The following is a 17,474-nucleotide window of genomic DNA, read 5'->3' on the forward strand; positions in this document are numbered from 1 at the left end:
TATATATATATATATATATATATATATATATATCAGAAGTAAGTAAATAAATTATGTTAAACAGAGTCCTGTCACCAAAGCAACAGGCCTTCCAACCTTGAGCACTGCTTAGAAAGGGCTGAAATTCCAGATCTGCCTCAACTCCCCCAGTGTGCTGAAGTCACCAGCCCGGCCTGGGCAGGGCCCTTGCCAAGCTCCCAAGAGTGTGGCTGCCAAAACAAACACACCTAGAAACCCAGGGGACCCTGGCCCCTGACACAGAGAGAGGAGGAGCTGGAGGAAGGAGCGAGGGAATGTACCGTTATATATTTTTCCGAGGTTAGAAAGGAAACTTTTTTTAAAGCATCACAGCGGCTGTGAGATTTCTGCACTGCCCAGCCCCAAGCAGGATAAATATAGAACTTCCAAAATAAAAAGAGACACAGGGGGTGACCTGCCCACTTGGGCTGACTTAAGTGTGAGGTCATGGCCCCAGGCTGTAGGCCATTTGCCAGTGGGCCCCATCCTCACCCGCCCGGCTTTCTCCCTGTGAACAGCCAGTCAGAAAAGACAGCTCATTGGCTTCCAGGCCTGGTGATTCATGGACACAAGTTGGAAGGAGTTTTCACTCTCCATAGTTCCGTTTCTTGCCTCCTCAGCTCGCAGCACTGATAAAACACACACAAAGGAAGGATGCACCCTTGAGGTCCCCCAGGACACTGTACTCGGAGTATGGTGCTCCTTTATCTCTTAGCTGGACAGCTAAGATTGCGGAACCCAAAACTGCGCAAGACCGGTCCCACTTGGGCACATGAACCCTGTTTGGAAATAACTAGAGCCTTTTCTTGTTTGCCTAAAAGCACCTGAAGGGTACCCATGCTGTGAGATGTGTGTGGTGTGTCTCTGCTCTCTTCCTGGGAGACAGTGTCTACAGTGTCTGAGGATGCTATGGAGGAGAATTAGGGTACAAACTTCTTACTGGTCAGAAGCAAGAGTGCCCACAGTTTTCTTCTATGGGAAGCAATCATCTGTTAGCCTGATTTTGTGTGACATCTTAGACATGCACACTCAGAGGCGCACGTGCAAACAATCCCACAAGTGGAGACAGGGCATTGAAAGATCAATGGCGGAGGGTTGGGGTGGTGAGGGGAAGGGTGGGTTGTGACTTTTCTTCACTGGAAGAGTTCCCAATCCTCTCCTGCAGGTCACACTACCTCCAGTGACAGGAAAGGGACAGGGATTACTAGAAGCAGCCAAAGCTAAGCAACTCAACCCACACCAGGCGCACCGCCTTCCACTCCCCTCGAACTCTGCCTGGTTGGCTCCTGCATCCAGGAGCCACTCTGGCCGCCAGCACCCCCAGAGACCCCACGTCCCCGCGCGCCCGGCCCGCACGCACCTGGGGTCTGACTGCCGGCGGCGGCACAGAGCGCGCAGTACCAGGGCAGCAGGCAGTGGAGCAGAGCTCGGAGCCAAGCCATGTGGCTGCGCGGGGACGGGGACCTCCAAAAGTCAGAGTCCCGGGGCTGCCGGATCGCAGAGCAGCCGGCAGCCTCCGCCTCCCGCTGGCCCGCTCCCGGACCCCGGCACGGCGCCCTCACTGCTGGCTCCAGCGGCGGGCGAGCCGGGCTAGGGGCGCGGGGCGGGTACACGGGCGGGGCGGGGCGCGCGGCTCGGGCGGGGGGCGCGGGCGCCGGGGGCGGGGGCGGGCCTGGCGGGCTAAGGCGTGCGGCCCGGATCGGAAGTGCCACGCGGAGCCCGCGCAGGGGCTCCCGGCGTACGGGGTGATCGTCCCTTCAGACGCCAGAGCTTTCCGGAGTCACGGCCTGAACCTCTTCCCATAGCCGCTCCTCCCCGTTTGCAGGCTCTGTGACTACTCCAGAGCCACCGCACCCAGTAGTGTCCCCATTGAATTTTGAAGGCGCAGATTGGGAGCTCCCCCCTCCCCTGTCAGGATGCCCAACTAGCCCCTGACCCCTTGAATCTTCCCACTTTGCAGATGATAGCGCCGTGGACTCTCAGGTCACAGCGATATGAAGGGGGGGGGGGGGCTGCAAGGCTTTACAGCCCAACTGCCCAGATGGAAATCCTGGTGCTGAGCCTCAGTTTCTTCATCTGTGGCATAATTGTTAACCACAGCACACAAAAGATGAACACCCAGCGTGTCCACCCCTGTCACAGTACTGAGCACTGTAGTGCAAGGAGCACAGAGTCCACAGGCTGAGCAGATGCTGTCTTGGCAGCTCGCTGAGAACAGTTCCACAGTCAGGGCCCAGAGCCCAACAGAAAACCCCATGTTCTTGCTTCACTTTACAAGTATGTCCTTAATAATTTGAAATGAGACTCGAATTCAAACTACTCACAGGTGGAAACTTAGAGCAGGGAGGATTTGGTTGGCCTTGCTATTTTTATTTTGTTGTTGTGTTTAACTGTGGCTATGGCTTTGAAATGATGCTGGGGTCTGGGGTGGCCAGCTCATTTCTGAAGTCAGCTCAGAGAGCTGATACCCATTATACTCCAAGTAACATTGAAGCACTCGGTTAGAAATGTCACCAACCAACCACCAGATGAATAAATGTTAAGTCTTTCTCTTAAAGACCTGTGAGGTCATGACAAGGTTCACGGGGGGGGGGGGGGGCGCTGTGTGAAGCTGATGGGACAAGAAGTGGGCCAGGGTTGAAGGAGAGTCAAGGAGATGACCAGGCTGTAGGCTACAGAGGTTCATCCCCAGAGCTCTGCCAATCGAAGTGGTTCTAAGATAAGGGCTTGACTTCCCAGGGCCTCAGTCTTCCAAGCTGTAAATTGGGAACAGATGTGGCAAGTGACATAAGGATAGCTCACTTGCTCCCTACTGAGAAGCCAGCCCAGAGAAGATTCCTTTAGAAAGCCCAGGCACCCTGGCCAGATTCCAGCTCCTCCTTCCTGCCCCCAACAGAGCAAGCCCTGAAGAATAGACTTGTAGCTCCGACCCCTGGAGTCTGAGTCATGAGCTGTGGGCTGGGGCCTTCCCTGGAGCCAGCCTTGGTAAAGAGAAATTAAAACCTCATCCCCTCTCTCTGCCCCCACCCCCTTTCCCTGGGGCTACAATGGTTGCTTGTGTTGGCCCAGGATTATGTGTCCAGGCCCTTCTCCACTGAGAAAGGCTTTGTTAGGGAGAGGGCACTGGGGACACAAGGTAAGGAAGGGGCTGGGTGGCCTTACTCCAGAACGTGAACAGGGCTGTGTGGAGCAACCACTGCCTTAGGCTGGAGACCCTCCTAGGAAAGCGAGTTCTGGGATTTCTCAGGCTAATGCCTTAGAACTTTGCACAGGAATGAGTAGCTTGGTGGGGAAGGCAGGTGGCACTCTCTGGGGAGTGGCCTTCCCACACCTATATCCAATATTCCATGCCAGGTTCCAGGGCAACGAATGCTAGAAGGTGTCATTTGTCCCCAGTCAGAGGAGATGGCTCATGTTCCAGTAAGCTTTGAGTCAGGTGAGAGAAGGCTGGAGGATAGTGGGTGGGGGAGCAGGGTTGGGGGCGGGATGCGTGGGGGGAGAAGCCTAGGGAAGGCAGGAAAGCCCAGTGGATAGCAGGACATTGCCCTGTCTGGGAGGAGGGCCATGCGCAGAGAGGAGGTGGACCAGCCTGCCTGTAGGGAGTGTCCCACACAGAAGGAAAGGCGGCATTAGCTAGATAGATGCTCTGGTCTAGTTATCCAAGAGGGGAGGGGGAGGCAGACGAGAAGAGGGAGGGGGGAGAGGAGTTAGAGCACTGAAAAGTAACACTGCAGTAGCAAGTGTAGGGAGAATCCAAAGCCCACAGGCAAAGAGGGTGTGCCTGACCTCCAACCTGAGCTCCTCTGAACAGCCCAAATCCCAGGAGTTGTGGGGGGCTACAGGAAGGGCTCGCCAACTGTTTCCTCTCTATCTCACCACAGGACAACTGAGGTCACACAACTGAGTACCAGTAGAGTCAGACCTCCCCAGCTGAGGTCCCTGCTGGCTGAGCTGTGAAAGAAGAGCCCCTCACCAACCACCACTTCCTTCCCGCTGGCCTGCTTGCGGTCTTGGGGTGAAGATCAGGCGGCTCAAGGTTGAGACACAATGTATCTTTATTAGGGAGTTGCCGGTGTACGTGGGAGACAGAGCTGACCTAGAGGCTGCTGTTGTCACAGCATATATCCAGCAGGTGGCTGCTGCTTGCTGGGTATTAGAGACTTGACATATCTGATTACCAACCCAGAAGGGATGAGACGCCCAGGACTTAGAAAGAGGATTCTCATCTTAGAGTGTTTGATACAACCAGTGGCCTAAGGCCCTGAAATTCCCAGGAAATGAAGAGAGTCCCACCAGAGCTCTGTGCATACCTCTACGGCCCACCTAGACCAGCTGGTCTCAGTCTGTCCCTCTCCACCCCTTGGAGCTACCTAAGACCATCTATATATCAGATTTTTGCATTACCACAGTAGCAGAATTTCATTTATGAAGTAGTAACAAATACAATTTTATGGTTGGGGGGGTCACCTCAACATGAGGAACTGTATTAAAGGGTCTCAGCATTAGGAAGGTTGAGAACCAGTGACCTAGACCATCAGGAATCCAGGCAGCTGGAGCCCCCGGGTGACCTCTAAATTCACATAGCAGACGCTAATGATCTTCCAAATACAGCATCTCCTTTCTAAGACACATTCTGACCCAGAACACAGCACACCTTTCCTGAATAGCAGCACACCGTGTTTCTAAACACATCACTCAGCTCCCTGGAATCTTCTCCAGCTATACCCAGAAGAGAGAGCCCTTCACATTGGGTGTCTCTCTCTTATGTCAGACCTCCAAAGCCTTTGTTCGCCATCCTCCTGCCTCCACAGCCCTCCAGCCTAGCTCCTTGTGGGTACCATGCTCATCTGACCTCGTGACCTTTGCAAAGCTTTTCCCTTTATTTTGAGGAGTCTACCTTCTTCTAGTCAATTCTTGCTGCCTTCGGAGGTCATCCTATGTGACTGTTAGATTTGTATCTGCTTTCTCCCATCCCCCACAGGAAGCAGGGGCCTGAAAGGATTTTTTAAAAACTCCTTGTGTCTTCAGTGGCATCAGTATCCTTGTGCTGGACACATAGTAGGTCCTCACAAATACTAAATAATCAAATGAATAGGAGTCAGAGATGGAGTCCCATGGAGAATCTGAGGGGTCAGGTATTTCCCAGACCACTCAGCCATTCCAGGGGTAGTCTCAAGACGCGTATGGAAACTATGAGTATACCATTACGGTGTCCAGAATCCATAGTCGGGGTGGGGATAGGGAAGAAGAGATGTATTCCTGGTTCCTTAACCTTAAAAGAACATTGAAAATTGAAACAGTCGTCATAGCTAACACTCGACACACCAACCTCAATCTCCTCAACAGCCCCTTCCTGGTCAGGCTGCTCACACCAGAACCTTCAACTGGCAAACACCCACGCCCATGTAGTACCGGGCTTGCAAACACACTGACCACTGTAAGCTGCCAGTCTCTTCAGGGTTATTCAGTTCATTTTGTGTGTTCCCTTTTGTATTTTTCAAAATGTCTTCCTGATAGCCACGGTAGTTGTGCTGAACTAGATTTATGTCAAATTGGCACAAACTGCCACCATCTGAGAGGAGGACACTTTAAGAAAATGCTTCCATAAAATCGGGCTGTAGGTAAGCCTGTGGAACATTATCTCAATCAGTGACTGGTGAGAGAGGGGCCATCCCCACTTTCTGGCACGGGATTCTGGGAATTGAACTCAGGTTGCCAGGATTGGAGGCAAGCACCTTTACCAGGCTACTTATCTTACCAGCCTGGGGTTCTTTTTTTTTTCTTTTTTTCTTTTTTTCTTTTTCTTTCTTTTTTTTTATGAGAGGCTATTTAACTTCAAAAATAAAAATCATCATTTGGTGACATGTACCCTAACTGCTCTAGAGAAAGGGGCAATGTGCTGTCTGTTGGCCTCTAGGGAAGAGGATGCCCGCGTCCCAATCACAGACCGTGCCGTTTCTGAAGTGGGAATCACAGAACCGGAGCTGAGAAGGACAGCTGTCCTTTCTGGCCTCCAGTCCTCAGGGACATGGAGACTTCCTTTCTCTGCGCCCTTCAACCCAGAGCAACCACGCCACGCAACGATTACACACAGGGTGCAAACAGCGTTGTTTCTAACTGACCTCATGGCCCAGCTGCTCTCGGGGATTGTCCGCTGCTCTGTAATGCAAGACAAGTCACTGTGGTTAGCTGAACCCAGCCGAGTCTCCTAGATACGGACATTAGAACCTTGCCAAAAATGTGCAGAGGAAACGCTGGGGAGAACAAGGAGGAGGATGTGGGGAAAGGCCACAAGGCACGATCTCTCCCTGTCCTCTGGATGCTCCAGGAATTCTGCCTGGGGCTGCTGGGGCTCCTCTGTGCTTCAGCCCCAGGCTTGGACATTGGGATGGCTAAGGACCTGTACCCAGGATGAGTGGCAGTTCACAAGACTGCTGTTTTTTCCTCAGTCTTAATTGACCCCATTTTTTAAGGCTTTGTTTAGTAGAGCTGTAATACTTAACTTTGAGCAAATATCAGAATCTCCCATAGGACACAGGTTACTGGGTTCTTTCCCTCAGTTTCTGATCCAGCAGGTTCTGGGGTGGGGCCTGAGAACCTGCATTCTGACTAAAACACAGGAGGAGGCTGATCCTGCCAGTAAGGTTCCTTTATTGACAATCACTATCTTTAACCCCTGCTAGATGCCCATTCTCCCATAGTGGGAGGGGAGATTTAAACCCTTCACCCTCTTCATTTTGGCTGAAAATGGTCATGGTTAGGAGCTGAGGGGAGACTTGTGTTATCTTTGTTAGTTAGTTTTTATTTTTATTTCTGGTGTGTAAGTGTGTGTGTGTTGGGGGGGGGGGGCTTGTTCTTCTGTGATGCTGGGCACAGGGCCAGAGTCTTACAAACACTAACCAAATGGTCTATCCATGAGCTACAATCTCAGCCCAACTGGTCAGAAAGATGCTCAAAAGCCACTGGACAGGGAGCCCAGAGACTTAGGGCGATAGATGCTCTGAATGACCTCACTGTATGGTTTTGACAAGTTATCTGTCCTCACTGGGCCTCCATCTGTGACCCTGTAAGATAAGCAACTGACAGTTTTCTGTAGCTACTATTGCCTTAGGCTTACTGTTGCTGTAATGAAACAATGTGGCCTAAGCAACTTCTGGGGAGGAAAGGGTTAAATTGGAACCATTGTAGTCCTTCCCTGAAGGAAGTCAGGACAGGAACTCAAACAGGACAGGAACCTGGAGACAGAAGCTGAGGCAGAGGCCATGGGTGTGTGTGTGTGTGTGTGTGTATGTGTGTGTGTGTGTGTTTATGTGTGTGTGTGTGTGTATGTGTGTGTGCGCGCACGCTGCTTATTAGCTTGCTCTCCCTGGCTTGTTAGCCTTCCTTATAGAAGTATACATGAACATGGACCTTACACACACACACACACACACACTAAATAAACGAATAGATAATAAATAGATTCTAAAAAAAAATCTAAAAGCAAGCCATTTCTTGACCTATGAATCAGCCATCTAAAAGAATTACTCACCATAGAACCACCCTACGTGTCCATCAGCAGATTAATGGAAAAAATAAGATGTGGTTCATATACACCATGGAGGTCCATTGAACCACGAAGAAGGCAGAAGTGTCATTTCTAGGAAACCTAAAGGAACTGGAGGTCGCCATAACGAGGGGAATAAAGCAGACTCAGAGAGCCAAGTGTCCAGAGTCCTCCTAGACGGACCCTAGGTTTCACGCAGATGCATTGAACCACTCACATCCGCTCTTAAGTTCTCCTTCCTCACTGCCATAGTTGTTGCTCTGTCTCAGCTTCAGGCTGGTCCCCTCTTAGTCTCAAAATGACTCCACTGTGCCTGATGCCGCAGTGGCTAGGCTCTGTGGGAGAGGGGATGCTTTCTTAATGACCCTTTTGCCTTATTATTCTGATATGCAAACTCATATAAATGAAGGTAGAATAGTCTGAAGACGCCCCTCTATTTTCTCATCACCCAATTTTAATCATTGTGATCATATGACCAGTATTAATTATGTCAGTGCTAGCCCTCCCTCCACACCCAAGTTATTAAAGCAAACCCTTGCACCGTCTCTCATTCAGCACCCATAGCTAACAGAGGACACCTCTCACTCCTTCAAAATCAAAACCAGGGCTGGGGACTGGTTCAGTCAGTAAAATGTTTGCCACACACACACACACACACACACACACACACACACACACACACGTGAAAACCTGAGATTGATCACCAGCACCCATGGTGAACAGAGTGGGGCGTGGTGGTAATCGATTATAAATCACTTGGTAATTCCAAGGTTGAAGCAGCAGAGACAGGCAGTGCCCTGAATAGCCAGCCAGTCTAGCCGAATCAGCAAGCCCCAGGTACCAGACAAAGAGATTTGGTCTCAAAACCCAAGGTGAATGGCTCTTTAGGAATGATACCAGAGCTTGACTTCTGGCCTCCACATGGCCCCACATACACACCCAAATAAAAATTTCAGAATACAATAACAAAGCAAAACAAAACCAAAAAGCACCATGTGTTTGGCACACCCAACAATAGCAACAATAATTCCTTAAAAATCATTGTTTACATTCTCCCTGTTAGCACCCGCATGCGTGAGCGCACACTTGCGCACGAGTGTACACACACACACACACACACACACACACATGCTTGTCTTGATTTTGCCATGTAGGAGTTGAGCCTCACGAGTGTTAAGCAAACCCTCTTGCTAGAAGCTATAGCCACAGACCTTGACCTAAGTATCCACTTCTTCTGTTTTGTTTGGAATAGGGTCTCATAGAGCCCAGAGAAGCCTTGAACATATTATGTAACCAAGGATAACTTTGAACTTCTGATCTTCCTGCCTCCACTTCCCGAATCCTGGGATTATTGGAGTGTACTACTATGTCCATTTTATGAGGTGCTGGCATGGAACCTAGAGCTTTGTGGCAATGAGACTAGAAATCCCACCGGCTGTCTATCAAGAAAGGACGGTGGCCATGTTGAGTGGCGTACATGTTTAATATCAGTGCTCAGGAAGCAAAGGCAGGCTGGTCTCTGTGAGTTCAAGGCCAGGAACTTGCTATCTAGACCAGGCTGACCAGGGCTAAACAGAGAGATTTTGTATAAATAAATAAATAAATTTATTTATTTTTAAATAAAGAAAAAGGGAGAGAGGAGAAAGGGGAGGGAAAGACAGAGTAGAGGTCGACCAGCAGTCTGTCCTGAAGCTCTGTGAGGACCAGGGAGCAGAACCCATCCGATGGAATGACACTGGGGTCTCGGCTTCCTCTCTAGTCTTAGAAACCGAAAGCCCCGAATGACTGAGAAGCCCTCCTTGTGGCAGCCACTCAGAGGCAGCCAGGCTAGAGGTGACATTTGGTCATTTCCAGGATGACCTGCCCCTGTCAAGCTGAGTCACACAGAGACCTGGAAATTCTTGCTTTCAGTTTGGTCAGAGCGTTTGCAAACCTCATCTCAAAATGTCAGAGGTTCTGAGTTGTTACCTATATATCTTTTAAGGGGCAAGCACCTTTACCCAAATCCTATCCATGAAAGAGGGCAGGGGTCCACTCTGCTCCTCGTTTACGTAATAGACCGGCAGTTTGGATGACTTGAATGTGTTCCTGCTTGGGACATAGCAAGAGGCTGATAGATAGCCTTGTGTATGGTACCTAGTAGCCTTGGGTGTGGTACTCAGCATTTTCCCAGCAAGGAAAAGTCCTGCTAGGAATGAGGAGGTCAAGTTCTAGTCAAGATTGCTTCTAAGCTGCTGGGTAGTGATGGGCTGTCCCTCCAGCCTCTGCATCCTTGGGGGCAGCAGTAGGTGAATAAGGTCACCTCTGAGAGCCGTGGTTCAGTCCCCTGAGATGTCTTTTCCCATGACCAAGAGTTCTCCTTCAGAGGCCTCGGAAGTCCTTCCAGAGGCCCTAGGAAGTCCTCTCAGACACAGACCACCCCACTCTCCCCACAGCATGGCATTTCATGCTCCTTCTGCTTTCTGCTGCTAGCTTGGGCTCCTTGTATTGAACATTTTATTCTTATGCGTACGGTTGTACGGTTGTTTTGCTTGCGTAGGTGTCTATGCATTAAAAAAAGAGGGCATTGGATCACCTAGAGTTACACACATTTGTAAGCTACTTTTGTGGGTTCTAGGAATCAAACCTGGGTCCATTGGAAGAGCACTGAGTGCTCTTAACGCCTGAGCCATCTCTCCAGCCCCTCCCTGTACTGAATTGTGCATCCTCTTAACCTGCAAACCAGAGTTCTCACATTTCATCTCTATGTCCCAGTCATTCAGACTGAACCCTCCCTGAGCTTTCGGAACAGTTGATGGGTCTGAATGATTGCTACTTTGTTTCTTAAGAACACTGAATGTTACAACATTCCTATTGTGGTCTGTAGAGACATATACCTCTCCAAGCTCTTGGTTTTGTCTGATTTATTGAGACAGGGTCTCCCTGTGCAGCCCAGGTTGGCCTTGAATTTTTAAGCTCTTGCTAGCTCAGCCTAGGATAACAGATTGGGATAAGCAGAGCTTGCCTAGGTCGAAGCCCAATTTCTTATGTTTTTCTTCCCTCTTCCCTTCTTGTCTAGGCTGCCTTGGAGAAACCTGGGCTCTTCCTGACATCCTCCTGCCTCAGCTTCCTGGGAAGCTGGAACTACAGGCAAAACAACACCACATACAACTCTCTTACACACTTCTGGTTTGTTTTCTTTTCTTTCTTTCTTTCTTTCTTTCTTTCTTTCTTTCTTTCTTTCTTTCTTTGTTTTGTTTTGTTTTGTTTTGTTTTGTTTTGTTTTGTTTTGTTTTGTTTTGTTTTTCGAGACAGGGTTTCTCTGTATAAGCCTGGCTGTCCTGGAACTCACTTTGTAGACCAGGCTGGCCTTGAACTCAGAAATCCGCCTGCCTTTGCCTCCCAAGAGCTGGGATTAAAGGCATCCGCAGCCGCCACCACCACCCGGCTCTGGTTTGTTTTCTTGTTGCTGTTTCTTTGGTCTTTCTTTCTTTCTTTCTTTCTTTCTTTCTTTCTTTCTTTCTTTCTTTCTTTCTTTCTTTGTTTTCCGAGGCAGGGTTTCTCTGTGTAGCCTTGGCTGTCCTGGAATCTCTGTAGCCCAGGCTGGTCTTGAACTCAGAAATNCGCCTGCCTCTGCCTCCCAAGTGTTGGAATTAAAGGCGTGCGCCACCACGCCTGGCTGGTATATGTTTCTTTATTACCATTTTCTTTTGTTTTTTCCCCTGCAGAAATTGCCCTGAGCTTTGCCACACTAAGTAAGTACTGTTTTACCCCAGCCCCCTTCCTCTTTTATTTATTTATTATTTTAATTTGTATTACTATTATATTTTTATATTATTATAAATATATTCTATTATTTTATATTATTACATATTTGTTATTATATCATTATTATTTTACAGTTCTTCACATATGGGGTGGGAGGGTACCACAGTACATATGTGGAGGTCAGGGGACAAAGGACAGCTTGCAGGAGTCAGATCTCTCTTTCTATGAACAATGTCGGTCCTGGAGATTGAACTCGGGTCTTCAGTCTTAGCAGCAAGCTCCTTTACCCACTGAGCCATCCCTCCACCCCATCTCCTATACATCCTTAGGACACAGCCGATTCTTTGCTCACATTCTGTCTCATCAGACCTTGGCATACACGAGGCTCTCAATAAACATGTACCACATTGCAAAGCCCTGCCCCCTGGACAGACCTCCTCACCGGGAGAGCAGGCTCTGGGGGGTGGGGGGTGCTGAGAAATTCCCAGAGACTTAGAACTCAGTGCTACTTGGGTATGAAAATTAATTAGGTTAGAATAGAAAACAACTCCATCTGCACTAGGGTGGGGCTGCGAAGGCCAGGCCAATGGCAGGGCTACCCAACCACATTCCCAAGAAAGCCACCAGTGTCACTGCTGGTGGCCCCAGACTTGAGAAAGAAGGTTCCCAGGAGAGACCTGTGGCATGACTTCAATGTAAAATGTCCTTTGCAGTTTTGTGTTTTTGAACATTTGGTCTCCAGCTGGTGACATTATTTGGGGAGGATTCGGGACCTTTAAGGAGTTAGAAGCTAGGTGTAGAAAGGGATTCCCTACAGGGCTGACTATGGGTCTATAGCCCTGCTCACTTCCTGTCTTGTCCTGCTTCCTGGTCCCCAATGATGTAGAAAATGGGCTTGGTGTTCCATGTTCTCTCTTCTTTCGTTCCCTGATACGATGAACATGGCCCTCAAACTGTGAGCCAATAAGACCTTCCTCCTGGGAATTGCTTCTTGTCAGACATTTGTCACAGGAGCAAGGACATCGATTATAATAAGCATTATAACAATGATAATGTTTGCTGGAAGTGAAGGTTGCTGTAAGAGCCTGGGCTCAGCTGGGCCGGGTGCCTGTGATCCCAGCACTTGGGAGACAGAGGCAGGAGGATTGAGAGTTCAAGGCTGGGGGCTGGAGACACGGCTCAGTGGTTAAGAGCACTGAATGCTTGCTCTTCCAGAGGTCCTGAGTTCAATTCCCAGCAACCACATGATGGCTCATAGCAATCTGTAATGGGATCCGATGCCCTCTTCTGGGGTGTCTGGAGACAGCTACAGTGTTCTCATACATATTAAATAAATAAATAATTCCAAAAAAACAATTGCTGTCTTTTCCATGGTGACAAAGATGGTGTTCTCATTTCAGAAACAAGGCCACCTGAGGTCTGAAGAAGCTTACAGACCCAATGTAAGGACCCACGGCTAGCCAGTGGCAGTGTTAGGACTTGGAGAGGACTCCTCAGACTCCAAACGCCACCATCTACACACTCCTGTCAGGTTTACAGGCGTTCAACCTGCCATTCCTCATCAAACTGTGAGCTTCTCCACCCTGCAGGGAGAGAAGTTCGTCATGGTCTACCGCCATACCTGATCTGGATGACACAGCAGTTGGATTTCAGAGGTGACCATGGACCAGTGCCAGTCAGAAGTGGGCCCAACAGCCAGGCTGGAAGGTGAGCAGGGCTCTCAGCCTCCAGAGAAGAGCCTTAAGAACTCGGGGTAAGTGATCCATTGGCTTCCCTGACAGCTAACATGACACCCGCTGGAGCGGCCACTATTAGTCACCCACCAGCCATGGTGTCGTTGCTCTTTAAATAAGTCCAAGCAGCTGAGCCTAACTGAGCCCTCCAGCAGCCCCAGTGTTTGGCTGCCAGGCCTCGGGGCTGCTTTTCTGGCAAGATCTCCAAGTCATTTAGCCAAGTCAGCATTGGGAAGCTGGGAAGCGGTGGGGTGGGAACCGGGTCATAAGTTCCTCCCGGGGCCCCTGACTCAGTCACCAGCTGGCTACTTTCAGATCAGTGGAGCTGAGCAGGCCCTTGGGTGGAGCTCTCTGCACAGAGCCCCGGAAAGATGAGGTCCTCAGAGAGCCAAGTGCACCACGGAGCATCAAGGTACAACGTGAAGACCCAAATCCGGATGGAGCTAAAAACTGACCTCTAGCTTGTATGTTGGCAAGAGGCAAAGCTAGCAGCCTGAGCTAAGCAGTCCCTCAGACCACCGCAAATGGCCAAGAGAAGCTTCCTCTGGCTCAGAAGAGCTGACCTCAACTGAGTTTTCCAAAATAGATGGGTAGGGTATCCAGCGCCATTGACCAGGGAGCAGCTAGAGATGTTGTCTCTCTGCGGGCCAAGTAGCCCATGATCTCACGCTTCGCACTGACCAGGTGAGGAAAGAAGACTCACACATTCCAGTCCTGGAGACTGTCTCATGTAGCAAAAGATGCAGGTTGTAAGTGTTCGAAAAACCGGACCTAAGATCCAGTTTGGGTTTCGAGTCTCAGGATGAAATGTCTGTAATTGAGGTCTGGTGAAGGATCTCTGGGGAGGGGTGTCACCCTGCTTTGGGGTTCAGCAATCCTCTGACCACCCCGGCTCAGTTCTGGACAGTCCTGAACTCTCTCTCCATCAGCTCTGGTGTTCACTGCTAAGGGAGGCAAACTCCTCCGCTGACTTGAGGGGAGTAAGCTACTACCCTTTCAATGGCTGGGAAAGTCTTCTTCATTTCAGCTAAAGACTCTTTGGAAAAACTTACAAGGAACCGCCAAGGTCACTAAAGTCACTGTGACTCATTCTTTTTAGGCAACCTGAAATAAACTTGGCTACTCGAGTCCAGAACTGAGCATGCCCAGAGACCTTCATAACTGCCATAATTCCTTTCTGAACACATGGTCTAGGGCTTGCAACCGAGCATGCCCAGGAATGTGTCAGCCATCTCTCCTGTTGGAACATGGACCTCTGGGACTTTAAACTGAGCATGCTCAGAAGTCTGCCCGCCCCCGTATTTGCTCTCTTACAGGAACATGTATAGAATCCCTGGTATTTCCCTTTCTTCCCAGGGGCCTGGCTCTGTAAATAACCCGGTGCACTCTTTACTTGCTGCAAGCGATGAACCGATCCCCATGAGCTCCGAATGAGCTTTTCAGCTTTGTGCTCTACAAGTCTACTGTGTTCACGCCCACCGCCCCGCGTCTGCTAGTGAGAGAGTAAAGAACAGATGGGGTGGCTCCCTGCAGCCATTCACTTCTTTAATCCCAGCACACAGAGGCTGAGGCAGGTGGATCTCTGAAAGATCCATGCTAGCCAGGGCTACATAGTGAGTCCCTGTCTTTAAAGGAAACAAGGGAGGGGAGGAGAGGAAAGTGACATGTGAGCAGGTGGCTTCCATCCAATCTCCTGCCTGACAGCTTCATTAGCAGGGGTAGGGTAGGGTAGGGTAGGGGGAAATTCTTATTCTTTTTTTTTTTTTTCGAGACAGGGTTTCTCGAAAACCCTGTTTTCGAGACAGCCCTGGCTGTCCTGGAACTTACTCTGTAGACCAGGCTGGCCTCGAACTCAGAAATCCACCTGCCTCTGCCTCCCAAGTGCTGAGATTAAAGGCGTGCACCACCACCGCCCAGCCAGGGAATTCTTATTCTTAACTTCTCACCACCAACCAACTGTGCTTTCTTTTCCCCATCTCCGCCAAGGAGACTTTGGATGCCTGGGTCTTGCTTCTCCCTGCTCCCATTTCTTTTAGGCAAATGGGAATGGTTAGCAGTGGCTGATCAGGGATGGGCTGTCCTTAATGGGTGGGTTCGAGGATAGAGCAGGACATCTGATAGGCTGTGGCAGAGACAGGAGCCGCCCAGGACACAGACTGATAACCCAAGAGTGGGGTACTAAGGGAGAAATGGGCTCACAGTTTGAAGGCCAGGAAGGAGTGGCAGGGCTGCATGGCAGCAGGGATGTGGATAGAGCTCCTCACATTGTGCCAGGCAGAATCAGACTCCCCTAACATGCTAGCTGTGACCCTACAGTTTTACGACTGCCAGCTAGAACTTACTTCCTGTAGTTACAAAAGTCTCCCACATCAGTGCCACCAGCCAGGGATGAAGTGTTCAAACACATGAGCTTACGGAAAATTTAAACTTAATCTATGACATTCTGAACCTGGTCTCCACACGCTCTGCCTTAAACTGGCTCTACTCAGTCCCTGCAGCTGTCCCTGGCAGATGTACCACAGTCTACAATATCCTGGAGACACGACAGCTACTCAGGCTTCCTCTTCACGGTTCCATACACAGTCTACTCAAGTGATTCATTCATTCGAGGAATCAGAGCATGGTACATGTGATGGTTTGTATATGCTCAGCCCAGGGAGTGGCACTATTAGAAGGTCTGGCCCTGTTGGAGTAGGTGTGTCACTGTGGGCATGGGCTTTAAGACCCTCATCCTAGCTGCCAGGAACTCAGTATTCTGCTAGCAGCCTTCAGGTGAAGATGGAGAACTCTCAGCTCCTCCTGCACCATGCCTGCCTGGATGCTGCCATGTTCCTACCTTGATGATAATGGACTGAACCTCTGAACCTGTAAACCATCCCCAATTAAATGTTGTCCTTTGTAAGAGTTGCCTTGGTCATGGTGTCTGTTCACAGCAGGAAAACCCTAACTAAGACAGTACACATTATCCAGTCTCTCTGGCTTTCTGGCATCTTGGTGCAAGCCTCCACGAGCCTGTGACTCCAGTGTTTTGCATGCCTGAAGCACAAGTACTCTTTGAATGACATCATGTTCTGTTACCCGTCAAGATGTAGCCTGAGATCCTTTCCTTACAACTTCATCAGCCTCTGGATGCCCTTATGGCAGAACTAGGAAAACACTGTCCTGATGCTGTGACGACTTGCCCTCAAGCTGTTGTCTCTGGTGTCTTAGTTCAGGATTTAAATTCAGTTCAAAGGCTGGTTGCTTCTCTCTCAGAATCTTCTCGTGAACATTTCTTAATTTTCATAAGATCCAAGCTAACCGTTTTCCTTTTATATGAAGATCTTTTTTAAAAGCTTGATTAGGAGGCTGGAGAGGTAGCTCGGCATTTAAAGTTGCTTTCTGTTCTTGCAGGGGACTGAAGTTTGGTTCTTAACCCATGTCTGGCAGCTCACAACTGCCTGTAACTCCAACACCGGGGGATCTGATACCCTCTTTTGATCTCCACAGTCACCCATGCACACACATGCGCACACATGTGCACACTGGTATTCACACATTCACAGACACTCATATATATACACATATATATACTCTCACACACATACACACACTCACACACACATACACACACTCACTCACACATACATACACATACCCTCATACACATACATGCACACACATGCACACACATAAACACAGACACACACCAAAATAAAATAAATCTTTTTTTTAAATATTCTGTTTAATTAGTCTTTGATTTACCAACATTGTAAAGGGAATGGCTTATATTATCTTCTGGAAACTTGGAATTTTTCAACACAGGTGATAGTGAGTTTCAGATCCGTGTCTTTCTTCTGTGGGTATCCCAACTTCATTAGCCATTCTATGTCAGCAAAGTGTGTGACAGAGTTCTGGTGACAGGGCCATCTTTTCCTCCTGATGCTGACACCCAATGGATGCATCTCTGTAACAAGTTTTCCTATTTAGTGGTATAAGTGCTCAACTCTACCTCTGCTCCTACATACTCGTTTTAAATGATGTATTTATTTGTATTCTTCATGCACTGGTGTTTTGCGTACATATATGGCATGTGTGAGGGCAGCAGATGCCCTGGAACTGGAGTTACAGATGGTTGTGAGTTGTCATGTGGGTGCTGGAAATTGAACCCAGGTCCTCTGGAAGAGTAGCTAGTGCTCTTAACTGCTGAGCCATCTCGGCAGTCCCTATATATTCCTTTTAAATTACATTTGAGGTATGTGTATGTGTGAGAGAGAAAGAGACAGACAGACAGACAGAGAGAGGAGACATCAAGGCCATAATGAAAAGACCACATGCAAAAACTCAAGAGACAGCCGGGCGTGGTGGCGCACGCCTTTAATCCCAGCACTCGGGAGGCAGAGGCAGGTGGATTTCTGAGTTCGAGGCCAGCCTGGTCTACAAAGTGAGTG

At 49.2% G+C, this 17,474-nt stretch overlaps 1 protein-coding gene across 2 annotated transcripts in view; it reads right to left on the reverse strand.

Moving 5' to 3' along the window:
- Positions 1-1,592, reverse strand: part of Adamts14 (ADAM metallopeptidase with thrombospondin type 1 motif 14) — a 79,661-nt gene extending 78,069 nt beyond the window's left edge. Inside the window, exon 1 of one of the 2 annotated variants that reach the window (XM_021174539.2) lies at positions 1,379-1,592. In XM_021174539.2, the coding sequence (XP_021030198.1) occupies positions 1,379-1,460 (82 nt within the window). In that variant the 5' untranslated portion in view covers positions 1,461-1,592. The remainder of the gene's footprint in view (positions 1-1,378) is intronic. The other variant, XM_029482694.1, reaches the window with a different exon arrangement.
- Positions 1,593-17,474: the final 15,882 nt, after the last annotated feature.

This window comes from Mus caroli, chromosome 10, assembly GCF_900094665.2.
Source record: "Mus caroli chromosome 10, CAROLI_EIJ_v1.1, whole genome shotgun sequence".
NCBI classification, from domain to species: Eukaryota; Metazoa; Chordata; class Mammalia; order Rodentia; family Muridae; genus Mus; species Mus caroli.